The 27469-nt window shown below is 36.4% G+C and overlaps 1 protein-coding gene across 9 annotated transcripts in view; it reads left to right on the forward strand.

The window, feature by feature from the left end:
* MECOM (MDS1 and EVI1 complex locus) overlaps nt 1–27469 on the forward strand; it is a 604775-nt gene that overhangs the window by 529594 nt on the left and 47712 nt on the right. For 3 of the 9 annotated variants that reach the window (XM_011949019.1, XM_011949020.1, XM_011949023.1), the window contains 2 exons: nt 14117–14251; nt 26418–26520. In XM_011949019.1, coding sequence (XP_011804409.1) covers nt 14117–14251; nt 26418–26520 — 238 coding nt within the window. Of the gene's footprint in view, nt 1–10199; nt 11513–11683; nt 11764–12897; nt 12960–14116; nt 14252–23993; nt 24053–26417; nt 26521–27469 lie in introns of those variants that run through there. The other 6 variants (XM_011949025.1, XM_011949024.1, XM_011949021.1 and 3 more) reach the window with 5 other exon arrangements.

Consider the following 27469-nt stretch of genomic DNA (forward strand, 5'->3'; position numbering starts at 1 on the left):
TTATGATCCAGCTGTATGGTTTATTTATAAATTGGCAGTGCAGATTATATGTGGAGAGAAATTACGTGTGAATCAGGGTGCATATTTTTCTTTCCTCTTTAAGTATTTCCATTCATGTCCCTTCTGGCATTCCCCCTTCTAGTTGTAGGACACTGCCTTAGCAAACTTGGATTTGTTTTCCAGCCAAGAACTACATACAAAACACAAATACCTTTGAGAATCTGCTTCTTGGAAGTTGACCAGTACTTAATTCTAGAGTCTATAGACAGGCTATATTAAGATTTTATTTGAAGTTGAATAATTAACTCAACAAAATTTACAGAAAGGTATTTTCGAAGCTACCATTGAAATCAATGTCCATATTTTCACAATGATATAGAGATTGCATTGGTACTTTAATTGCTATTGGAATATTTTGACATTTTACCATTTGATATGTATCATAAGATGTGACACTCACTAAATGGATTATAAACTAAACATACCTTTCTGGCTCTGTAGTGTTGTTACCTTTATTTGTTAAGCGTTTGGCTACAGTCATTAAAATAGTAAAATGAAATTTTAGGACTTCCAACATAGAGAAAGGATAAATGTTTCATGAAATCATTGATAATAACTTAACACATTCATTGTTTCTTAACTCTGTAACAGACATCACAACCAAGTATAAGTAATATGCAGCATCAGCCATCAGAGATTTGGAGGGGGGCAATTATTCTGAGGGCAGAATTGCCTGACTAAGCCTTCTTCCTTCCTTTAGTGTATACCTCTTTAGGTGTACTTTCAATAGAAGCAAGCACGTTCAATAGAACACAAATTAATCACAGCCTCACAACCATTAGTGCTCTTTGCAGAGAGGACTGTGTGGTCGCTCCTATGAAATGTTCTCTTTCTCAGGATGATGAGTTAATTCATCTGGAACAACATTAGTTCATCAAGGTTTGTGGTTTATCTAAAGATCAAATTCCTGTAATTTTGTATGCCATCTGATTTAATGTCCAGTTAGTTTAGTGGTTAGACAGTCATGGGCAGGCGTAACACATGAATCTAATATCAAAAACTGGAAAAAAGGCGAATTCTTAAAGGTTTAATTCAGGCATCCTTAGATGGAGATTTCACTGCTGCTTTTCTTTCTCCTAGGGAAATGCATATCTAGATAATGCCAAATCTTATTAAGAAAAATCTAAATAATATAAAACATTGCATGGGAATATGCCATGGTAAAAATCTCTGCTTTAGAAGGACTTCTAATGGGGGAGGATAGGAAGAAGTGGGTTGATCTTGAAATGAGATTGTACGTATTCCTTTGGAAGGTTCTCAGGTCGTGTACTCAAATACTGTTGTAATAGTTCACAGGCAAAGGATCAATTGGCTAGAGTTTACTGATAACCCACTTTCTTTGTGAGCTTTATAGACTTTTCAAATGCTTTCAAGTTGATTAAAATGTAGAAGCTTCATTTTGTCTTTATTTTTTTGTGACTGTTTTGTAGGGACTTTATTTTTTTTTTTATCAAGAGTTGAGAACAGTCAGTTGATAGAAAAATATATGTATGGGGATATTTACGCTTTTCTGAAACAAAGTAATATAAAACTTTACTTACAAAATTGTTTTCCTTAGGTGTTCCAGTGGAAGGGGAGAGGGGCTTTCATATAAGCTTAATTAGCTGTGATGATGCCTGGTTGAATAAGCCAAATAGGTCTCTTTACTAAAGGACTTCCTAGACTTTCAGAGTTTTAGACTTAAGAGTATTTAGTACGTTGGTGCTCATTGTGAAGCTCCAAGAGGGAGCTATCTTTATCCATTGGGTGAAGTTAGCTCTGAGTTGACCTCAGAGCCAATATCCAGGGAATATCGACTAATAAGTTTCCTAGTAACCAATTAGAAAATGCTGGTGTGAAGGATATTTCCTGCCATCAAACAGTCTACAGATAGATTGGCTGATCACAGAAATATCCCAAATGATTTTAAGTATAATGACTAATTAGTGAATGGTTTTAATATTGCATACTGTAAAAATTTCAAGGAAGAGAACCTGGAAGGCTTTGCAGGAGCTTGATGAATGGAACTATCACTTTACCTGCTTGATCTATTGTTTCATCTCCTGAATGCTGTCAGTATCAGAGGTAAGAGAAGTGAAGGACCTATATCAGCGCAGTTGAAGGGCCAAGAGCTTCTATTCATATTTCCAGTTGTTAACCAGTGCTAAAGATTTGTGTAGAGGAAACAAGCAGGAAATGGGCCTAGACAGAAGATAAATTGGACATCGAATTGTAGAGGAGGAGATTGCATCTTGGATTAGGGGCTTTATTTTCTAGCAAATCAGGATCCATTGGAGTTTTTGTTAGTGCAGTTTTTCTTTTGGTTTTTGCTTTTTACCTTTTGTTTTTCGGTAAAGCAAAGCATTGTTACAACTTTGTTATTTTAGGAAGACTAATGTTTGGTGTAAAAATGCCACAAAAACTCAGACCTAAAAGGACAATGGCCTTCACTAGACCAGTGCCAGTGGGAAAATGAGCTTCCTGTAGAAACAATTTAACAGACCAACTGAACCAATGACTATTTATTGGGGACAGTGGAAGAAGAGGAGTCCAATTTATTGTCCAGGATTTGTGCCCAGAGAAAGGAGAGAGATAGTAAAGAAATGGAAACATGAGGTGAGGGGAGTATGGCAATATTGTGCTATCTGGATAAGCAGCAGTGGTAGGAAGTCCTTTCTAAATCCCTGAAAGAGAATTATCACTGCATCAACTGATTCCTAAGGGGGAATAGTGTTAAATAACCAAGTTTGCTTGGATATAAATAAAGTAATTCCCCATACACTTAGCCATAATTAATTCTTACAAAGAGGCTCAAAGACAGTTTAGTTTATGATGAAAAGCTGCTACTGAAGATGTCAGTAGGAACAAAACTTGATTCCGCCCTTAAAAATCTTACAGTGGTCCTTAGAAGGACAAGAGCATTAAGGACACACCAGTAAGTAAGGAAGAACTGGCTATAAACCAGGAGAGAAGCACAGATAATTTGGGGTGAAGGATGAAAATGTCAAGCTTGGGTGGTAAAAATCAGCGAGCATAAAAATTGGTTGGTTTAGAAGGATGGATAAGATTTTATCTAAGATAACTAAGGCAAAATAAATTATAGGCTGAGCAATAATAATGATAGCAATTAAACTTATAATAGCAATACCAATAATAATAGCTATTTTCTATTGACTACATCCTATATCCTCTGTGTGATTTTAAGTGATTTACGTACATTGCCTCATTGAATTCTAAAAAAAAAAATGGAATGAATTTATACTGAATTGTTAGGCAATTGGAGCTCACTGAAAAACTGTGAACAAGGGAATAAGTAACAGCAGATGGTTGAGAGGATTAACATCAAGGACTTTAAACTGGTGGGAGAGTGTATGGTGGTCAGAGGATCTGGTAGGAGATCATTGCAATAATTCAGACTAGAGGTAACAGGTATCCAAGTTAGGCATTCAAACTAGGTGAGAATGGAAGTCAAGGAAGGACCTGATCCACTTTTTTTTTCAACAAACATCTACTAAATACTTGATGTCATGCATTATGGTAGACTCTGGGCAATAGGGGCAAAAAAGATAGACCCAATTCCTGTCCTCTTGGTACTTAAAGTCTACCTACCAGGAGACATTGTAGAGAATAAATTTCCTGGCCTTGGTAACAAATATTGACTTAAAACTAGTCCAAGATGCGTATGTGTGTGTTCCTACCCTAGTTTCTAGGGCTCTGGAACTCAATGGTATTCCACTTTGCCTCAGAATACTCTCTTCTACTGATTGGCAGAGAACACAGTGGGTAGAACAGAACAAACTCAGCTGCAAGCCAGACAGAGATGGACATCTTTGTGGGTAGCACAGCTTGAGAGAAAAAAAACATTTTTCTTAAAATTCTTCCCTTCCAAGGTCAGGGTAAGGATTAGGGCAACTGACACTGGAATGGAAGAAAGAGGATACAAAAATACTTACACTTTGCTGTTCCCCAAAGTATAGGCCAGACTGTCTTCCTCATTGTGCATGTATGTAAGTTTACTCTAACCCATTACACAAACACAAATACTGTGAAACTTACAGTATTTTGACCTGTTCCCATGAACTCAGAGCAGTTCACACTCATGTTACCCAATTTATTTTCCCAACACTCGTAATAGGCTGATATTATGAAACTTTCATGGAAACTTACTCAAAGGTTAAGTGACTTACCCAAAGGTACACAGCTAGGCGTGGAGACAGGAGGAAAATCAAGCTTCCAACAAACTTTCCCCACAAGATTATGAGTCTAAAAGTACTCTTAAATGGTATTTCTAAAGCTCAAGGGAGGAAGCTGACCCTGGAGTTATTGCATAATGTGCTAAATACTATATTGAAAGACTGAATTAATTAAAATTAATAAAATAATGAAAAATGAATTCCTTATAGAGTTGAGGTTTCTTCCAAAAGCACTTACTACCTCACTTATTTAGTCTAAAGTTAAAAAGAATGAGGGATTTCGCCTTTTGAGACTAATGATAATCATAAGCAAAGTTACCTTTTATAAAATAAAAGGATAATAGTAATTTTTTCCTAGTGATATAAAAATACCAGTGTCTGAACAACTAGACTGATATGTTATGCATTTTTTTGTGAATGTCTCAGGTTTTGTATTTATTTTTTCATCATTTATTTATTGAATATATCTTGTAATAAATATCTGTCAAAGAGTTAAACAGCTCTACTTTTGGGAAATATTTCTCTATTGTCTCTATTTTGCTACCAAAATTTTACATTATTTTATTAACATTTTTATTTTATCATAATATTTTCATTTAAACTTGGTATAAATTTGTTGCTGTGCATTAACCACTCAGCATCATAGCTTAGGACACATCAAAATAGTCCAGCTAAAAATATTTAAAAATATTTTAAATATGGTAACCTTAATTGGAGTTTAGAAAAATAAAACTTTTGAGTGTAATAATTTATTCACCAGAGCTGTTTCAGCAAAGTACTTCATCTTAGTTTCCAAAGAGCTGCTAGCCGTTACTAAATATATTTTAAAATCGAAGCAAAAAAGAAATCCGCTCTCATTCTGGCCAAATATACTATAAAATATTAAACTGTTAAAATCTTCGGCATTTTGGAAAAAGATCAGCTAGGTGATTATGCTTGTATAGTTAATTAATAAGAAAGGAAGTAGGTGATGGTTCACTGGGGAAACTTTTGTTATCACCATGTCTATTTATGAAGGATCCCATGCTGCAGGGACAATAACGGGGTGCTAATTCTGAACGCACACAGTGCCGCCCTACAAAGACATCAAGATTTGTAGGAAATCAACCCTCCAGCAGTCCTGGCAAGCCAGACTGACCCCAGCAAATGAAAATAATCAAAAGTAATTAGAAGCGTGCTGGACTACTCCTCGGAGAGCCGAATAGGAGAGTAAACATGCCTGAATCCTCGAGCCACTGCAAAGGCCCATGTCTGAGCTGTTAGGTGCCCTGACCTTGTCCACATAAAGATGTGATTTATGAAGTGCAGGGCACAGCAGCAGGGCTTCTGTCTTCTCCTGGAGAACCAAATTACTGAGGTGGAGATTAACATGCTTTCAGTCGGGCCCATTTCCAGACCAAGGGAAATTTTTTATTTACATTTTTTTTTTTTACCTTTAATTTCCTCTTTTCTAACGGCACACCCCAATAGATTAAAAAAAAAAAAAAAGGCAGAGTCCACCAAGAGTTACCAGTAATCTCTCTCCAGTGCAGTGGTGATATGTGTCGGGGGCTATAGACACTCACAGCATTTTTGTTGGTAAATTTGTATTGTGCTGGACTGTTTCACTGGATCTGCCTGATCAAAGCATCACAGAATTCACATTCCTGCTTAGAGAACCAAGTTTGCAAAATACTTACTAAATTAAAGGATAGAAAGTATTGAAATTAAACAGAATATTACCTTAGATTTCATGGCGTTCTGATCTAGTTTATCTTGCCTAAAGGTCATGCTTCATTACAAAGTTTACTGTATTAAATAAAAAGATTTGGGAGAAGAAATTGTGGGTGGTAGAGAATTTAGAGGAGTAGGAGAAAAGACAAATTGGGAGAAATATTTATAAACGAATTAGTGGGAAGTCTCTTGAGTTCTAAAAGACATACTTACGTTATTTCTTATCTTTGTGTCAGTTAAGTTAGGTAAGATTTTAAAAATCCTATTCTGACATGGAAAAGGAAGCATTGATTTTCTTTTTAAACACACATCAATATCTATACATGAAGCTAATTTAATTAGCAGGCACTTATTGTTCAGCCAAATGTCAATTTCTCAGATTATTTCATGCTTCTTGACATGAACTATATGAAACAGGATTTAACAGAATCTCAATGAATAAAACTCCACTTGAGAAATGTAAAAATGCACATGTACGTTCTTGAAAAGCTACAGAAAAATAATGTTAAAACAAAAATGTTAGGCTTGGAGTTTAGTGTATATTTAGCCACCTCAAGAAACTCAAAGCTGCAGAATTAAGGGAACTTAGACTGAGGTTATAAAGTGCCTTCCTCTATAAACTAAAAACATAATGTCAGGGTGAATGGGAACATACTTTATTAACTTTATGGTATTGAAAACTGCCAGCAAGTTGTCTTGTTTTTAAATATTGTCCTCTGCAGAGTGTTACAGTGCTGTTTGTCCACAGGAAGCCTATTAAAAGTGGACAGTGCAGTCATTTCATCTGGCTTTGGCTGGACTGCTTTTCTTTCCTTTAATGATGTGCTGGAATGTACCATGCCCATAGGGTCTCCATTAGCAGAACTTTTACTTCTGGGACGACCATGAAGTTTAAGGCTTAAAAGAGGCATCAGTTTACAGTCTTGTGGGAATCACTTGAATACTGGAGCACTAACTTCTTACTGCTTTAACTAATATATTGACTTATTTTAAATAAACAGTTACACAATGAAGGCAGAGCCAGTGGCCTTATTGGAAATCTTTGGGCTTTTTAAAGATTCTGCAATCCACACAGCTGGGGAAGGAAGGAAGGGGCCTGAGGAGGGTTTATGCCCTTTTCAAACCAGGAAGAAAACACATTAACCTCTCCCACCCCAGCGCTGCCATCAGCCAAAGGGGGATCTTTACAACTCCCAGAAAATCTATCAGCTCACACTCAACCCTCATATTTTCCAATGCCCTTTTCCTGGTAAACAACAATTAACAGAACAAGAAAGAAAAAATAATCATTCCTTCTGGAAAAATGTTTTTAAAATCTGGTTCTCTTTTTAAACATCACTGATGAATCATTCCATTTTCTGCTTTCCCCGAAGCTATACATTTGTTATAGTTTGTTCTCCTACTCCATCCCCTTAATATTTAGATCATCTGTCCTGATACATGTTTGCAAATTAAAGCTGGTTTGAGATTATAGCAAAACCATTATTTTTAATAGCCCATTTCAAGGGCAGTGCTAAACACTGCAGAACACGCATGTTACTGATTACTGCTGAGCAGACAGCGGCTTTTGCAGATTAATTTGTAACTGGGAACTACTGTAAACAGATTTCACCAGAAATCCCAAGGAATAAAGGGAATTGGTGATGGTATTTGGCTCCTTGTATTTATTTATTGTTTTAGAAACCTTCTGATGGAAAGCAAGCTCACAGGAGGAGAAGCAAGCCCCTTGCAAAAACCTTTTCCTCTAACCTTCTCTCCTGTTTCATTCATTTATTGGGGAAGATGGATCAGGTCTTCTAAAGAATTCTTATTTAAATAGCAAGAAGCCCCTTTCATGAGAAACAAGGCCAGTCTAACTACTGTGGGATTTCAGAACCCTATCTTTAAACTTTAAGTTGTGTCAAGAAAAAGTGAGATGGCTCTGCCTTTGCATGAAGTTATTGTTATATACCCAAAGGAGAAAGGGAGTGGGATGAGGTGGGGGAGAGGAGAGAGACAGACAGACAGACAGACAGACACACACACACACACACACACACACACACACAGAGAGAGAGAGAGAGAGAGAGAGAGATTAAGATTTAGTGTTTTGTTAGCTTCCTTTGCCCAGGTCCTTCTGATGATTTCCTTTAGTCTTTCTCACAATTTATTCAGTGGAGAACAAGACTGATGATGACGATACTGATGATATTAATATAATAATAATGATGATGCAATAAATTCTCCATTCTTCTAGGTACATCTTCCAAGGTCTCGGAGGGTAAGCGTTCGCTCTTGGTTATATTTGGGGAAGAGAAGCTCAGACGTAGGAATAGCCTTCGCTCAGGCTGATGTCTGCAGGCCTGGACTGCAGTGTGCCCTCCTCCCGTTGTGAAGCTCGGGAGGACGCGGAACGGCGGGCGAGGCGGAAGGCAGAGCGGGATTGCCGGCGCCTGGCGGGCAGAGGCGGGTTCACCTGGGTGGCTGGAGCCGCCGGCGCTGCGCTTTATTTCGGAGCGCAATGCCATCTACCGGCGTCCTGCCGTACCTGCAAGTATCCAGACCTTGAAAGTCGCTCCGCCTCCCCCCACCCGAAGCCAATGTAGGGGAAAAATCTCGGAGGCCCTTTCCACGAAATCCTAATTTAGCCAGGACCTGCCAGTGATTCCACACCACCTTTTATTTACCTATCTACGTTTCCTCGTTTTGAAAGCAGTTTTGTAAAGGGCAAGGAGGTGGTTGGGGGAGCGGCTGCAGGGCTGGGGCAGGGGTTGGGGCGCTGAGCTCCCAGACCCCCTGATCAGGTCGCACTGTCTGAAGCAATCGGTTCCCCAGATTACTTGTATTTAATACACAATGCATCATAAAACAAATCCCTCATCCTGACAGGAAGAAAATAGAACAGCTCATAGCTCGAGCCGGTCCAATTTATGGCCAAATTAAAAAAAAAAAAAAAAAAAAAAACTCCGACAATGGGCAAGTTGAGGAAGGGCAGGAAATCAATGGCCACGAACCCGGAGCTCTTAAAGGTTCTCAAACGCCCAACTCTATGGGAATATCTGACCGGGTTTTAGGTTATTTACAAAGGATTTTTCCTGTCCTACCTACCACTGCTGTGCGATTTTCTCTCAAACAATGGCCATTATCTGAAATAACAGTTCAATGTCACAGATAACAGGCCACTGAAACGAATTAGTCACCACTTCTTGTCATTTTCTCTCCTCCAATCCCTCCCTTTTGCTACTATTTTTGTTTTTAAATCAATATTTTGGGGAAATATAGTTCTACTGGATTTACACGTTTATTTGCACTTGGAGAAAACAAAAAGTGAGTGGCACTTGTGTTATCCCGTTTGCAGCTAAAGTTTAACCGTCAGCACACTTTCCAGCCCCTCTTGCCCCACCTCTCCCCGGCAAGTGTCCCTAGATTCACTTACTTTGCTTAACTTTCCATTGTTGAGCTGGGGAGTTGGATTTTGTCCATTTGTTTTTATGAATGGAGTTTTGTGATAAAAACGCGTTTACTTCCATTTAGCCAGTGGGATTTACTAAATCTTACAAAGTTGGTCATGAATAAATCTGTAGACCCTTTTATTTCGCTATGTATCCCCTGTATTCCTTCTTCCAATGTCTTTTCTACAATGTGTTGGTTTAAATGTACCCAAGGTATATTAGAAAGTTATAAAACATAGGAGAGTGCCGATTACTAAAAGCAGCATTTATGATGTTAAAAGTTCAAAAATAATCTGAGTTGTCAAATTGCTTATTGCAGTTTTTGGCGTTCAAGGTGTTTTAATTAATGTATCAGATAAAATGGGAAAAACTCACTAGACAGTTATCAATCTCTCTAAACCCATAATACGCTATTTGGGTGGGTTATATGCCAATAGTTTTTCAGATTTTAAAATGTCTTTTAAGAAAAATATGATCTGAAAATTTTGCACGCCCTTCTCCTGACCTAGCTACAAGAAGGAAGGGAATAAATTAGAGTGTGAGTTTCAATTAAAAAAAAAATTTAATGCTTAGTGGAAAACTGGAAATGTACATGTCAACTTTTCACTCTTGAGGTTGCTGTTTTGTGACAATTTCTAAATTATTTATATTTAGTCTGAACTAGCGTCCCTATACCCTAAGCTTTATCCTTGCCCCCTCCAGCGTTACCTCTCCCCCCCACCCCCGCCCCCTCCGCCTCGGTGCACACACCCTCACACCCCTGAAAGCACTTCTCCACCCTTCCCCATCCCTCCCATCCCCCATCTCTCTCTGTCCCTCTCTCTCTCTCTCACACACACACACACAAACACACAGACACTCGCGCGCGCGCGCGCACACACACACACACGCACACACCACACTTGTGCTTTCAGGACATCGAAACAGAGGCTATTTCCCTGGGGAAAGAAATCCTGCCCGGCGAGATCTCCCCATTGGTTGTTTACCCGGAGAAATCTACATGTTTAAGGGGGATGGTGCATCCATAATCAGTCTGTCCCTATAGGACTTGGGTCTTGGCGACCTTTTTGTGACCTCTCCTGCCAGAGGAGGCTGCTGTCACTTTAAAAATTTAAAAGAGGAGCCCGTCTGGCTTCCGATCAGATCACTCTGGGCGGCAGGAGATAGCTCCCTTTCTCCCTCGCCCCGGGTTCTTTCTGGATGGCCGAACAGATCCTCTTTAAAGAGACAGTTCATGAAATAGAAACCCGGCGGCTGAGCTTGGAGTTGCGAAAGGGGACGATCCCGTGAGGGTCCAGGACCCGCGAAGGCGCTGCGGAGGATCTGAAAGGGGGATAGAGCTCCCCTCGCCTCCCCAGGCCCCCCACCTTTTCAAACTCTCCTCCTCCTGCTTGTTTTCCCCCCTTGGAACTGGGAAGGAGAAGTAGAAGTTTTAGTGGGTTTCAGATAACTTTCATTACACATCGGGCTGATAAGAGCAAGAGAAAGTGAGAAAAGAGGGAGGTGATGTGAACCAGAAGGAATAGCTCCGAGCTCATTTAGGAAGGGGGAAAAAGCCAAAACACACCAAACCCGGGTCATCCAGACGACAGAAGACTTCATTTCTTGTATTAAAAATACACTGTTGGCGGACAATAAATCCGAAACGCGTGGTGCTGGAGAGCAGATCCTAGAGACGGACAAAGTTGTCAGAGACCCATTTGGAAATCGAGACGCGAGGCTTTTAAAAAATTATAATTATTATTTTTAAACATCTCGAAATGTTGCTCGGGATCGTTTGAAAGGATTTTCGTGCAGGAGCGTTGGGGGCTGCTGATTATTTTATTTTGTTTATTTTGATTCTTCTGTGATTGCCTATTATTGCTGAGTTGAGGCCATAGAAATCTAAAGGTAAGAGAACTCCTCACTTTAAAAGGAAAAAATGTCTGGGCGATGTGAAAGTTTGTCACTTCGGACAGTTTCCTGCCCTGGCACCGTTTCTACGGGCGCCCCCCGCCCCCAGCCTTCTTTCCTCCTCGCCCGCAGTCTCGCGGAGCCCTGCTGCTTATCTACGTTGCTAAGCCGGGCGATTTCCTTGTTCCTCCTGCGAAACGGTGCGGTCTGGACACGTCTCCGGGGTGGGTCGTCCGGCCTTCGGTGGGTTTCTCTGCCGACTTGTCGGCCTCTTTTCCTTGCGCTGTTGTCCTCCTTCCCCTCCCTCCGTGTGTCTCTGTCCGTCGGTTTCGGGGACGCACAAGGTGCGGTTGCCAAAATCTGAATTCCTGGCACTGGCCACGCGACTTTGGAGCCGCTCTCGGCCGAGTTCCACCTTGCCAAGTAACAGCTTTGCTGTCCAACATCGTGTGCTGCTTCGCGAGAAAGTCACATTCGGACCCTTTGGCTAGATTGTGGGGGATTTTTTTCTCCCCTTTTGCTGTTGGTTTTTTGAAAGGGCCTTTCTCTAAAGTCTACCTAAAGGGTTTTTTTTTTTTTTTTTTTAAAGCTATCTTTGGAGCTTGACAGCTTTTAAAAACACAGGAGTGTGTTATATGAAATGACTGAAGATGTGTCGTTACTTTATTTTATTAGAGATTTCCGACACGATTAAGACATTTGGGAGACAAATGCAGTTCTGCTAGCAAATCAAAAGTGAATAATTCACCCAGGGGGCAAACGTTTCTGGAGAAAGCTAAGCTTTTGTCTTGGGGCAATAACATTGAGAGGAAGAATGTTAATATGATGGTGAAATCTTTGAATAATCATGTAACAGATTATGTAAAAAGACATTCTTTGGAAATGAACCTTTTAAAAAATTAATTTTGTTGTTGACAGTGGCAATGCTAATAATGTTAACACGGAATAAAATTACACCTACAATTTTTATGTGCAGTATATGTAATACTTAACTCCCTGCCCCTGTAAAAAGGAATGCTTGAAAGCTAAGGGGATGGATGCTTCTTGACTTTGAAATTAACAAGTTTTCCACGTCTCTCTGCAAATATGAAATGGAATTAGTGTTGCATTTCACTGGCTTTATTAAATATTTCTTTAGTGCGTCAGGAGAACTGCCTTTTTTTTTTTTTTTTTGCCAGTCAAGGAAACAAACAACAAAAGATCAACCAGAAACCAAACAGACTGAACAAACCAACAAAACCCAGCAACAAACTCCAACTTTTTACTATTTAAAAATGTGCATTGCTATTGTTATTTATGTACCTTCTCAACATCTGGGATGGGGGGAAATCTCAAAGTGCCATTTGAGTTACTCAGCACTGAGAGTTGAAGAAACATCTTAAAGTTTGTGATTTTATTTACAACAAATTTTTAGAATTTGTCCTCTTAATAGAAAGGATATTTAAGTGTACACTTTTGTCGTTGTTAGTGTGAAGAGGTGTCCTTGAAAAAGAAGAGTTTGATTTGTGTGTGTGTGTGTGTGTGTGTGTGTGTATGTGTGTGTTTAGCAATATCCCTATCTTATGTTCAATTTTTGTTTTTAAAATTGTGGGACAACTTACTGCCCTTCAATTTCCTGATGGCCAAAGGCTTATTCATAGGGCTTCTTGACTAAAGCCCTCAGAGCACTGGGTTTTTCTTGAAGTATATGGTGAGTTAATGACTTGAATCTGCAATTGGGTGATTGCCTGAATTCTATGCAAAATTGCTTTTGGTCTCAGTACTCAAGAGTTTAATTTTAACTTTTATGTGGGTATGCATACAGCAGAGATCTGTGGGAGTTATTTAATTCAATAATTTTTGTTCTAGGTATATTGCTTAGTCTTTGATAGGAAACTTCCTCATTTGTATTAACTGATTGACATAACATTACCAGGCTTTGTAGTTATTCACCATCAGGTCAACAACTCTCAGCTTTTAATATTGATGTTTAAGACATTATTGCTGTTAGTGAATCAGAATAGCTTGGTTTAAGTACACAAAACCTTAAAAATTGAAGCTTCCCTCTTCAATTTTTGTTTAGTGTGTCCTAACTAATGATTAACATTTCGATGGGCCAAATGTAAAATTTCATGAAAAATAACAAGGTACAAGTATACCTAATGATGGCAGTTCATTACAGTATTTTAATATATTTTTTATTTGTTCACAAGGAGCCAGCTTTGTTATTTTGCTTACTAGACAAAATATTGAAACATGCATTGACATGTGTTAACTGAGTTTGCCATACTTTGCATGAGTGTTTCCGAATCGATTATTTTAACTTGTTTTCCTTTAGTTTGATCAGAAGCACCTATAAGACAAATCTTATTATTTTCTTCAATTAAGAGTGTGATTTGTTTCATGGTGATGAAATGCTAACTATGAAAAAAAATTAGATGGAAGTTTTTAAATTAAAGTGCAAAAATGTGAAAATATATGCTTATATGAGACTATATAAATATGAAATATTGACTATAAGGTTTAGAAATATTATGTTAATATATGCTGTTCACTATTATTTTTTGTAAAAATCACATTGGATAAAATTAGCACTAATTTGTGCATATGAAAATAAGCATTTTTGAAACCAATTAATCAGTTTTTGTAACAAATTGCAAGTGCTTTATTCCTTTAAAAAAAAAAAAGCAGTGTGTTGTCATTTTCAAGGTAACTTCTCATTTCCCCTCTGCTAATGTGCCTGTGATCTGACTTTTTTAAAGGATCCAAAGAAGGAATATGCATTTCAATGAAATATTTTCAAACAACTGATTATTTTAATGAGTGGGCCAATATGACAATTGATTGTTCTCATCTTCTTCCCTCCAGATCTTAGATGAGTTTTACAATGTGAAGTTCTGCATAGATGCCAGTCAACCAGATGTAGGAAGCTGGCTGAAGTACATTAGATTCGCTGGCTGTTATGATCAGCACAACCTTGTTGCGTGCCAGATAAATGATCAGGTATGTTGTAAGGATTTTCTTGTCTTTCCTTGAGAGCACTAAAGTATCAGTGGAGCCTGAAGAATAAAAATAACAGTGAACTGCAGTAGACCCTTGTGGCCTGTTTGTTGATATTGTGAAAGATAATGCACAAATATAAGTAAAATTCTGAACAAAGTCATATTTAGTACTACTTTCTTTACATTCTTTGGGTAGTCTATTCACTTTGTACTAGTATCCTTCATAAATGCACCAGTTTTCTTGGTCTGACTGAATGATTTTAAAACAGTATTATTACTGCGTACTGTTCAGTTTTTCTTTGCTATCATAGTAGGTACATTCATGAAAGGTATTGAGCTAATCAAGAACATCTTGTGAATTTTTGCAGAAATTGGAAGTGATATACTTGAAATGTTATATAGATTTTATTTGAAATCTATATGCATGGTATCAGTGTGGACTTATCTAATTATGCATTTTATATTGATTTGCCTAATTATAAATGAGAACACTTACTTTTAGATTAATTAAAATACTTTTTTTAGTATATGTTAAAAAGTTTAAAAATAACCCTGCTGGAAATTGCTTTGTGACATTATGGACGACCATGAAGTGAGGTTGACTTTAATAACAATAACTGTGAAATAAAGATCATGAAAATATCATGAAACATATTTTACACTTAATAAAATTAGCTTATGAATCTTATAATATAATATGACAATACCTGAAATAACAAGAAATTCAGTCCATTAATTCTTGTTTTATAAACATTGTTGGGTTAGAATTTAATTATGTTATAATAGTTTATTTCTTTTAACCCAATGGTTTCCTAAATCAAATATGTTTCAAAGACCATATTGAAGTGGTTGCTTGGCAAATCTACTATGAAATCATCCCCAAGAAAAAGAATAGTTTAAATTAAATGTTTCCAATTGAAAACTTAAATAAAGCTACTGTCAATTGGTCTAAGACTCTATTTCATTCATTATTGTGAGATTATTCTTTGGCATCTTACCAGCTACCAGATAATTTTTACTGACTAAACTATGTAAGAGGTAGTAAATTGTAAAATTAGGTTTAAATGGAAATCATTTAAAAATCTTCAACATATATCAAAAATAATAAACCAATCAATTGTTTTTTCTCCTTGCCATAAGAAAACAAGAGGAATTATTGACAAGGGAAAACATTATTAAATTAGCTATTGATTGTGAGCAGAAAATATCCTGTCTATCATATGAGTTACTGTCGCCATCAACAACAAATATTTTTTGAGCACCTACTATTTGTAGATGTGGGAAATACGTAGGTATTGTGAGTGAATTGATGTTATACTCCTTGCAGAAGGAACTGGAGGACCTCAAATAATAGCTTTAAGATGAAATAATATAATTATATTATAATAATTGTTTGCTATTCATATTTATTGACAATAAATATGAGCTATTTCCTTAGACAGATAAAACTGTTGTAGAATCAGTGAAAAGATGATTTAAGAATGAGACTTGTAGGCAATCTAAATCTACTTGCAGCCATTTTTTCATTTAATGTTTATGTGTGTAGTGTTTTATAATAAATGTACTCTTATTGGGAATCTTGATTGCATTAAAAAAGGGAAACTGTTTTCCTGTTTCTCACTATGAATTAGGCTACTCATTAAAGTAGGCATTTATAATTTTACCACAGTTACTTTTGAAATATACATTGTAAAATCCCATTTTTTTTAAAAAAAATGCCAGTTTTATGCCTTAATGAATAGCATGTTTACTTATTTTGACTAGAGAATCAGAGAAAATACTTAATTTGGGAAAACAGATAAGGACAATATTAGACACATATTTTTCCTAAGTGGTAATTTTTAACTTCTATATCATGCTGACAGAAATCTAAGATGCAAACAGAATGCATATCAAATAATATAATTGTGGAATTCAAGGAAATTCATCCATAAACAACAAGGGAGGAAAGTCAGAGGTAAAAGTCAGATTTGTATGATACGTGGAGATGTTTACAATCACTCTTAGCCCAATTGACAAGACAAAAGGGAACAGACACCCAAATAGTGTATGCATATATTATAAGTATATTCACCTATAAAGCACATATGAATATTCTAAAATCCAATTAAAACTAGCAGTTCTGGACAACTTTGAAATGTGAATGTTGTACTGGGTACATGATAAAAGAGCTGACTAAAGAGATTTCCTAGGTCTGTTTTTTTGCTCTCTTTTCCATGAGGAATAGGAGCTGCCAAGTGGTGAATAAGCACAACTCATCACATAATGAACACTCCCATTGTGGGAGGTATTATTTAATATTTAGCTATAGAGAGGGACCCTGGTATAGGAGTAATTATTAGACATTAATGACATCAACTCACCTGTATAACACAAAAGTAAATGGAATGCTCTACAAGAAATTACAAAAAGTGTTTCTCTTTGCTCTGATTTTTAGATACAGATAAAGTTTATCAAATGAATTTTAGAACAAGACAGGTATAAATCCTGGACTCTTAAAAAAAAAGGAATTTGAGATGAAGCTTTCAATTGCAAGTTAGTCATGGTAATAATTAGGTCATCTAACAAAGAAAGAAAAAGATTACCCAGGACAAAACAAGAGTGTATAAATTGTACTTTACTTTTTCAAAGATACATTTTTTAAAAAATTCTAATGTTAAAAGATCAAGTTTAATTAATTAGGATCAGTTTTTAATGATGTAGAGGAGCCATATTAAATAAAATAAATGTGTTGCTAAGATTATAATACAGTTTGATAGTAGTAGGACAAGCAAAACGTTGTATGCTGGATAACCTGTATTTGATTTCTTTGTGGGTGAAGAAGTTCTAGAAACAGCATGGGTTTTGCTTTTTAAGTAAAGTTGATAAAAGATGTAATCTATTTGGTATCAGAAAAAAATTTAAATGAAAGCCACCCAATTACCACTTTCCCCATACCTTTCTACCAGCATTTTACTTAAGGAAATTTTCCTGAGTTTAAATTTTCCAGCAGATTTATGTGAGTTATTTCATTTCAGAATTTTTTTTTCAGACAGAATGAGCTTTGTGGCAGCTTTCTTTCTTGTCAGTGCTGCCTAGAAAGATTCAAGTTTTGTGATTTTAGACGTCTCTTCCATTTCATGCTTCCAAAATTATTGCATTGATGTTTTTGGAGATACACATTCTGAAAACATTGACATCACTGCTGAACCATAATTTCTAACTAGCTGTGGCTTCTGACTGATATCTTTATTCGCCCCCGAAAAAATGTATTAACTACAGTAATTTATCTCTATGAAAGAAGCTACACCAAAGACATTAGTAAATTGAGTCACGGTCACACTCAAGTCATAAAATAGTAGATCCATTAAATATACCCAAGTCTCTTTATCCTTGACATTCTAATTATTTTCCCTTAAAGTTTCTCTACAATGCTACATAGTTCTAAGACTGTGGCACAGTGTTTAGCTGGAAATTTTTACTGAGACAGACAATGCTTAAATATTTACATTCTAACAACCTGAAATTATCGTTGGTTGCTTTCAGGAGCAAGAACTGGCCCTGAAAGGCAGAGCAGGGTAGGAGCAAAAGCAGAGAGTTGGTTGAGGAAATCGCTTTCCAGACTAGGTCCTCAACAGGACCAATATACAGAGGAAGCATAAAAATTTCTTTTTTTATTATTCAGAGTTTTCATTTACTACAGAAGCACCCATGTGTTTAATGTGAAGTAGACCAAACAGCTACATGATTTACTGTTTTTTTTTTTTTTTTAAAGAAGAAAACTAGTTATTTAGATATTCTTTCCTTTAAAGTCTTGTAGCTATCTTACTTTTACAAACCATTTTGATTGGTGGATGTAACTCATTGCTTTAGATTTGGTCGGTCTCACCCTGTTCTCACCTTTCTCTCCATCCTTTGATAAGTCTCCTTTTGACCCCACATATACCCTTCGCCTGGATCAGAACCAGGGCTACCTACCCATAGACCTCCATCCACCTCAGACAAGGCCAGTTCTCATGCTTGAGTAGATTCACGAAGTTTGGGTACTTATGGAGTAGTTCTCTGGACACAACGGCTTTACTCTAATACTGCTTCATAGTGAAAACGTATTGGTAATGATCAGAGAGTCACTAAGACACAATTTACCTAAGTTGGCTTTTTAGACTTAGATGAGACCTGCCTTTCCACTTATAATTAATACAATTTATGTAAGTTGACTTTTTAGACTTAAATGAAACCTGCCTTTTCACTGATAGTTAGACTGATCTGGGCGAGTACTTTGGGATAATGTTTTGTATATGTAAGTGTGTGTGTATTCTGTATCATGAGAAGGACCACAATTTTATTCAAACTCCTGGCCTGCCCTAACATGGTCTATGAGTAGAGTAAAGTTCTCAGAAACCCAAGACATTATTAATCTTGTCATTTACACAAGGTGATAAGTCCTTTCATTTTTAAGTAGGCCCTTGACAGCTGGCATTTAGTAAGCAGAATAAGAGAAGTCTGCTGTTCACTCTGAATAAAAAGAAATGTGTCGATAAGAGATTATCTAATGCCTGATGTGTATTTTGAAGAAATGAGATACAGAAGAATGAGTGCCCCTCAGAGAATACAAAGTCAGAATTCACTTAAGGATTCTGCCAGCTCCCTTGTGGTTAATGAACGGCAACAAGACTCTGCAGTGTTTTCAGTTGGAACAGGCATTGTTCTCGTTTGTGCTTTACCTTATAAAGTTTTAACTGCTTCCAGGACGATCATAGCTGATGTGGCACCCCGCGTTCGCTCTCCTTAGGTCCACGTGAATGATTATATCAGACTGCTGTGACACTAGAACAGCATTTTATTGTGAGCTTATTGTGGGCTCAATTGTTATTTTCTTTGGATTTTACTATGAAAAAAATCCACTTTCCTGCATCATTCAATTAGTACAATTTGTGCAAAACAGCAAGGTAGATTAGCTATGTATACTGCAAAAATGTAATTTGTTAGCCTCTTTACACTTTTTAAAAATGTTTGTGTCTACTGTCAGGTAATTTGTTAATTTGCTCTTCCTTTACAAGGATATCTGTCCACATTTTGTACGACTTCTTTTGATGTTAAAGTTATTATTGGCTTTGGGCATTTTCTTTGCTTTGCTTTTAAGTCAAGTTCCACTTTTATACCAAAGTTAGGCTCTGCTGTTTTAAGATGAATGCCAGCTGGCAATACCCAGAGACTGGCTTTGTGAACAGTGCCTAAGCTGACTTTGGGGGGATGTTGTCTGGCTGACAAGTTACTTCCTTCACCTGAAGATGAAACTCTTTCAAACATAGTTTGCCATTTGATTTTTACATCATAAAACAAACATCACCTCATCCCCTGCCCCTAATGAAGTTTCCTTCATGTAACAATGCCTAGGACACAGCACTGACATAACACTAGGATTTTTGTTAAAATTCACAAACTGCATAAGTTGAAAGAGAGTGTGACCTGAAGTATTAAGTGCACATTTTAAGTAATTAGTGTTTGCATGTATATATCACCTTTCATTCAGGAAGATCGCAAAGCATCACACCCACAATAGACTGTAGCTATTTCTGGAATAGCATAAAAAAACTCACAAGAATGCTTTGCAAGCCATGAAGGAGGAGAACGTTTTGCTCAAGGACACAAGAGAAGCCTCCAGCCAAGTAAAACACCAAAGATGATCTTTTTAGCTTCTTTATAATGTAATGATGGAACTCTTTCCAAAGGTTTGGAAATCATTCCAAATGATCATCAGTTTTTATTCAGTCAGATGAAATGATCACATTAAAGACAGGTGGCTAATGGATATTTTTGGGGGGTCTGTAGAGAGACCCTCAGAGGTTATTTAAGGAGACATCTTGCAAAGCTTTCAGGCTGGGTACACTGTAAGCTTCGTGTATAATAATGTGTATCTTTATCAATTGCCCTATTTATGCAAACTAGAACTAACAATTCTCTGTTTTGTTTCATTTAATAAGTTATACTTGGTTTTCTCTTCATGTTACTGACAAAGAGATAAAGATGTGGAGAAGAAAAAATTTCCCCACCAAAGGTATCTTGGTCTCGTGGAGTCATAGTTTTCATTTAGGAAGTGGATATAGCAAGGTAGTACTTGATCTTTTTCAATTAATATTTTCTTGTCTTTAGGCTGTGACCCTGAAGACAAATATGAGATACTTTTTCTTTGGAGAAACTAAGTGCGATTTGCTTTGGCAATGCTTAGCCATGAGAAAGCTTCCATAGTGTTGGACAAATTTATGTTCAGTCATCAATTTCTGCTGAAGACACTTCCCTTTACCTCTTCTTAATTAGGCTCAGAATGTATAATAGGATTCTTCCTCCAGAGACTCCTATTAAACTTTACATCACTCCTGAACTGGAGTTTCCCACATGACTATGGACAGATCAGGAGTCCAGACTATGTTTCCTATTGCATATATTGTGTCTGTAGACTTGATGCCACCTCTCTGCAGTACCAAGACTGACAGATATGTCCATATGAAATGTTGACTTTGTTCAAACATGCAAACTGCTGCTACCTACCTCCTCTCCTACCGACCCTCCAATTGCTGAAGTTCCATTCAGCTTTTCCTAGTCTTCAGACTAGTAAATTGAATGAAGATATAGAAAATAAAGCATTTAGGCCAAATGTTGGGAGCTGGAAGAGGAAGAAATCAATTGTTAACTTCAAAGTGAAAAGACACCAATAGCCAGAAAAGGTTTTCTCTCAGTACAGATTTTGCTGGGAGTACATTTCTCTATTATTTCAATTATTACAACTTCCTGCATAGGTTGAAGGTCATTCATAATTCACACTTCTGTCATTTTTAGACATGCCAAATGCAGTCTATTAAGCATAAATAAAACTTCCAGTGTTTGATCAGGAAAAATAAACGGGGATTCATAACAATAAAGCCTTGTTCATCTTTTTAAAAGTAAATGTGTTTTCCTTCTTTCTTATTTTCCCCCTTGTGTGCAGAATTTTTCTGTCTCAACAATACAAACATAATACTTTAAATCAATCCACAGATAAAGAATCTGACAGATTCTAGATTTTTGTTCTCTGGTATAATAAACAAGACCCACCTGATTACCATTTGTAAGTACTAATGATAGAGGATTTGGTTGAACACAGTCCTTCAAAGTATAAAACAGAGTTAGATTGAAAGTCTTTTATGGCATATTAACTTTCCTATCAAAGTGCTTACGAGTGTCTATACTTGCTTTACTGCTGTCCTCTTGGACTTAACCAAATAAAATGAATAATGATATATGATTAATTCTAATTCCAAGTATATATAATATAAATTTTATAAAACATAATATATAATTACATATAACTTGTATGATATATAATAATCATATGCCATGAAGCATTCATTCTTATTATATATAATTATATATATAATATGAGATTGCTAATATGCAAATTAAAAAATTTCTCCAAAACATACACTTTGCCATATTTATGTCAAATTATAAAATATGTATTTAGAAGTAACACCTCATGAAAATGTACAATTTGGAAGTCTAAATTTGCTAAATCAATTTCATATCACCACTGTCTTTTATACTTAACTTAGCCTTGTGAGTACTAACTGAATGGATACTCTCTTTGCATTTGGAAATACTTTCAGGGTTTGATTAAAATAAATTAATTGTAATAATTCTGTTTAGGGTATTTAATTTCTATATGCATGTATAACATCATAATTATGCCTTCAACTGTGGGTTTTACCAGTGGTAAAACTGAACAATTTTGGATTTCTAGTTTTACTTTTTAACTTCTTGCATAATTTAGAATTTTAAATAACATTTAGAAATTTCACTAGTGTGCTATTGGAACAAATTTTAAAAATAAAAATAAAAGAACATGAAATCTGTTACTAAAACATTTACTGTAAAAACTTATCCTTATAAATTGAGGTATCCAGAGATCCAAATACAATATTCGTACTTACAAAGGTATAAATATTGCTTTCTAGAAAAATAAAAAGAGCCTAGCAGGATACTGGGAAAATTTAATTTTTATGTGATAAAATGAAAAAGCCATCTCAACTGGCAAGAGTTTCAGGTGTATGGGAGTTAGGTTATGTTCATAACATGTCGTGCTTCTGGAGTTTGGTATTAGCTACCAAATAGAAAGTTTTGGAGAAGTTAACACAGTTTTAAAATACTTATTATGACTTTTTGAAAAAATGGAATTTCCATATAATCTATTTTCTTAAGCTATAAGGCCCCATTCTTCTTATCTTTCACCTTATATTGGAAGAATTGAGTTTTTCCTTTTCATAGAACATTCTGAGAGAGAGAGAGAGCAAAATTAATACATGAACAACCTTTTTGTATTAATTGAAAATTTTCTAAGTGTTGAAGATTTTTGAGCCTCTCTTTATTTATTGGGGGTATATTCATTCCAAAATTTCAGATCCAGAATATTTTTATTTTGAATTCAGAGAACTTTTTACATAAAACCCTGACAGGAGAGGAGACCCATTATTAACTCTTTTATGGAACTTAACAGACTAATGGACTCCCTTCCATTTTTCTCCAACACAAAAATGAGAGGGTCATATTAGTAGTGTCTCTGCTTCTGGCACATAACACAGATGGCATGTAATTCACTGGACTACAATATAGTCGAGATTTTTGAGAACACACTGACTTTAAAGATATTATAACTGTATTTTTATAAGCATGGTCATACTTACTATATACAAATATGTGAGAAAATCTATATAAATCACTTCTTTGTTGCATTCTTATTTGCTGAAAGATCTATTTTATAATATAAAAGTATATTTTCTGGAAGGCCTGATTCCTCTAAGATGACATCCCGTCATTTCCCCACTATATTGTTTCAGGGCTACAAATTGTCATTTTGTTCTGGTTTAAATTACTCCTGTCACTTCTCAAATGCTTGCTGCCATACCATTAATATTATTGGAAAGTAAACTAAATTTATATGTAGACATCCCTAGATTCAAGGATTCAAATTATACTTTTGGGCCATTGTAATTAGAAGAGGAAAACAATGTTGCTTAAGTGTCTCTAAAACCCTAAGGGATGAGAGGTAATGAAGATCAAGTGGTAGAAACACCTTGAGAAAAGGACTAGATTTGTAGGGGTGTGGCAAGTGGAACTTCGAGGGACATTCTTATATGGGGAAGCATGCCCAGAATCTGCCCTCATTATGTCTGGCGCTTGCCAGTTCTTTTCAAACCTCAGTTTCATGAGCACCATAAAAACTCACTTAAAATTGAAAAGAACACCCTGAAGTTAAAATCTACTCTGCTTTTCTTTGCCTTTCATGGCTTGGAATGTCACCTTTTACCTCCAGTAAATAAAGCCAACATCAACACTCTTCCGTGTCTTTTATTTTTTATTCACTCAATATTCTTCACATGACAATCTGGACACTTAAAGGGAAATTACAGTAGTGATCTATGTCTTGGCAAAGAGAATTGTCTTTATAATATATAGTTACAGTGTATCCATCAATTTCTTTTGTTTCTTAGACTGTTCACATTGGATTGAGTAAATCTAAAATAGAATTAAAAGAGACATGATTAATAGTGGACTACAAAGAAATAACGATATCATAATACTCTCTTAAAATGACCTGACATGCATATCTAAGTAGTATTCCCCAATAGAGACAATTGCACTGTTTTACTGTCTTGCAGGTTATTGTCTCTTTAACCTCACTATTTCCGAGAAGCCACCGAAAAGTTCTAATATGTCACAATTCAAATGTCAACATGTTGTTGGAAAGGAAGCTAATAAGTTAAACCTTTGAGAGATGCCAAAAAAAGAGGTGATTCAAACTGTTGAGAGAAGTCCATTGTTTTCTAAGGGGAAATAGAACTCCAGAATGAAACAGGGTACTTATAAGTATTTAACTGGAAGATTTAGGGGAAAAAAGCAAAGTCACACATTATTTTATTATTATTTTAAATCTGGTAATCTTTAAAAAGAACTGTTCTCAGTGTACTGCCAAGGAAAAGAAAATGTGAACGACTAGGGTTAATAGGATACAAACTGCAAATAAACTATTTTTTATAGAAACAGCACATAACAAGGAATAATTTTCCCAAGATAGTCTGGATTCTATCTGTGGACAAATACGAAGATTCTTGGGTTATATTATAACATATTATAGCAACATTTTATGTTAGCATTGTTTTCTATAAACCAGCTTCAGGTTTATAGTAGTTCAACTACTATTGAATGAAAAAAAATTATTCTATTTTGACAGGAAAGAAGCTAAGCAGAAAATACTCATTAAGTTATTTTTCAAATTTAGCACAATTTTGTGCTCTGGTCTTGTTATAGAAAAATAAACAATTGTACTTTAGAGCCACCTACTGGAATAAAGAGGCACGTACAAAGTCCTCTTCTTTCCAAAAGATAAACAGATAAATAAAATTAAAGTATGAGCATTTCTGCTGATCTTATAAGACATCAACTTATGCAGCTCTTCTTAGCTTGAAAAATCAAGTGATGTTGCAAAAAACCATAGTTAACAGTACTATCTCCTAAGAATATATTATTAGAATATGATGGTGGTTGTGTTGTTGTTTTGGTTTTGTGTGTGTGTGTGTATGTGTGTTGCTCAGATATTTAGAATCTGGACTTGTTTGGCTTAATAAGATTGATTCTGGGCTGGGCACAGTGGCTCACTTGTAATCCTAGGACTTTGGGAGGCCTAGATGGGCAGATTGCTTGAGCCCAGGAGTTTGAGACCAGCCAGAGTAACAGGGTGAAATTCCATCTCTACCAAAAAATACAAAAATTAGCTGGGTGTGGTGGTGCACACTGTAGTCCTAGCTACTCAGGCGGCTGAGGTAGTAGGATCACCAAAGCCCAGGGAGGTTGAGGCTGCCATGAGCTGTGATCGTGCCACTGTACCCCAGCCTGGGCGACAGAATGAGACCCTGTCTCAAAAAAAAAAAAAAAAAAAGATTGATTGTGTTTGTGAACATTCTCAGTAGGAAGATTGGAGAAAAGACTCATTGGCAATGTTAAAGAGAGAGAAAAATATATGAGGCAAAGGAGTTAATTTCCTTCTCAGAGTACTGCAGGGTTTTGCAAAGATACTGTGGTATAATATAATTGGTCTCATTTTCACCAGTTAATCGTAGAACTTCATTCTTTCTTCTAAAACCTCTATCTGATTATGGGATTGTTTAATAAATAACCTTAGAATGAAATGAAAAACTAACGACATTTTTTGGTAGAATGAATGAACATCTAAAAGATTTTCATGCTTAAAAGCCTTTTTAAATGAAAAAAAAAAAAAAAAAGCCTGGTGCCTGGACAGATAAGTTGGACAATGACTTGCCTAAGTCACCAAGCTGCCCAGGGGAAAAGCAGGCGGCTCTTGGAAATTTCAGGTCAGGGTTCTTTCCATACTTGCTCCATTGCTTTTCAGTCAGTCATTAACAGATTTATTAAATGCTTCCTCTCCTCAGCACTTTGCTAGAAAGCAAGGGAAATAAGCACCACCTCCACCACCCCGATAAATGCATCAATAAAACATGTAATGCCTACTTTCAAAGAGAGAGAATCAGAAGCTGGGCCTGAGGGCAGGACCTGAGTATGGGAGCGCCCTTCTGATTGGTGAGAGAGGGGATTAAGTTTTGAGAAAACAAAATACTCTCTTGTGTTGTCATGATCCTTTATGTCATGCCCTTTCAAACTATTACCTTCCAAACACACTGTTGAGAAGGTGCTACTTTTGCAAACTTGCTTAAGTGGGGAAGGGGCGAGGTAAGCCTGGCTACTGCTGGAGAATTTCGGGCAGAATTAAACTCTGCGAGCATGTGTGGTTTGCTAGGGTGTTTTGAGGATTCGGAGAAGGGAAAGTTCTTCGTTAAATATTACACAGGATATATGTGACACAGCTAGCCTTGCATTAAGAAAATGTTATTTGTGAAGTAGGATTTGGAAAAGATTTGTGAACTGGCTTGAGAGTCACAGCGTTCCATTTGTCACCAGAGGGCTCGTTTTCAGTATATAAAACAGGAAATCACACTTCTTTTGATAAAAAATAAAAAGAAAAAGATGTTCGTTAAGCTGATGCAAAATGTACAGGTATCTTAGTGTATATCATGCCCTTTGTTACTATATATACATCTCTCTCTTTCCTGATTCCATCCCCCTTTATTTTCTCTTTAAAGATATTCTACAGAGTAGTTGCAGACATTGCGCCGGGAGAGGAGCTTCTGCTGTTCATGAAGAGCGAAGACTATCCCCATGAAACTATGGCGCCCGATATCCACGGTTGGTACCACTCACGCCACTCTCCTTATCACCTTATCATTGCAACTATAAAGTAGCATTGAAAGCGTCCATTGTTGTTGGTGTTTGTTAGTTTCCCTGGCTTTTCAATGTCAGTTTTAACAAGTTCCTTCTCTTCAAGCAACTATTTTCTTGGTTTGACATCTGGCCACTATTACAGTAAAGCTGAAGTAAGCAGAGGTCTTCCTTAAAGTGGAGGTCAAAGGAATTTTGAGTATTTGTGCAGAACCTCACCTAGCTATGCCTTCTGTCAATGCATTAGTCTATGGTGAGGATCCTTTCACTGTGTAGGGGGCCTTTCAGAGGCTTAATTTTGAGCTTTCCTAAATCAAGGGAATGTTTCTGTCATCTAATGTTCTATTACTGGGAAAAGTTTCTACTGCAGGAAAATCTTAGTCAATATGACCATATGGGAAGGGTGTCAGGGAAGGGGCCTTGGGAAAAATGTACAGATGAAGAAATTTTAGAGGCAGAGGAATTTTTATTTGCCAGAGGCCTATTCTAAATCAAAAGATAATAAAAAATAGTGATCATCAGTAGTGATGCATGTTTAGGTCAGATAAAGAGAAAATTTTGCTTATCTTCATTTGTATTATTGAGATGGAAATTTAATATATATTTTTCTTCTTCCTCTTTCTGTCTCCTAGTATAATATGATTTGGTTCAACATAATCTAGTGGCATCTTTAGAATATTTTGTAGTTGGAAGGTCCATTGGGAAGGATTACCCATTCCAACCTACCATAGAATCAGGGATCACCACTCTCCATCCCTTTAGCATCCCAGATGGGAAAATCTCAGCTTTTGCTTTTATATCTCCAGGAAGCTGCCACTCTTGGTGGGTTCTCTTTACTTGAACATTTTTTTCCTTTGGACTGTATTCTGCCTCTTTGTAGGTTATACAAGAGTAGTTGTATTTACAGGGTGATGGG

This window comes from Colobus angolensis, unplaced genomic scaffold, assembly GCF_000951035.1.
Source record: "Colobus angolensis palliatus isolate OR3802 unplaced genomic scaffold, Cang.pa_1.0 Scaffold289, whole genome shotgun sequence".
NCBI classification, from domain to species: domain Eukaryota; kingdom Metazoa; phylum Chordata; class Mammalia; order Primates; family Cercopithecidae; genus Colobus; species Colobus angolensis.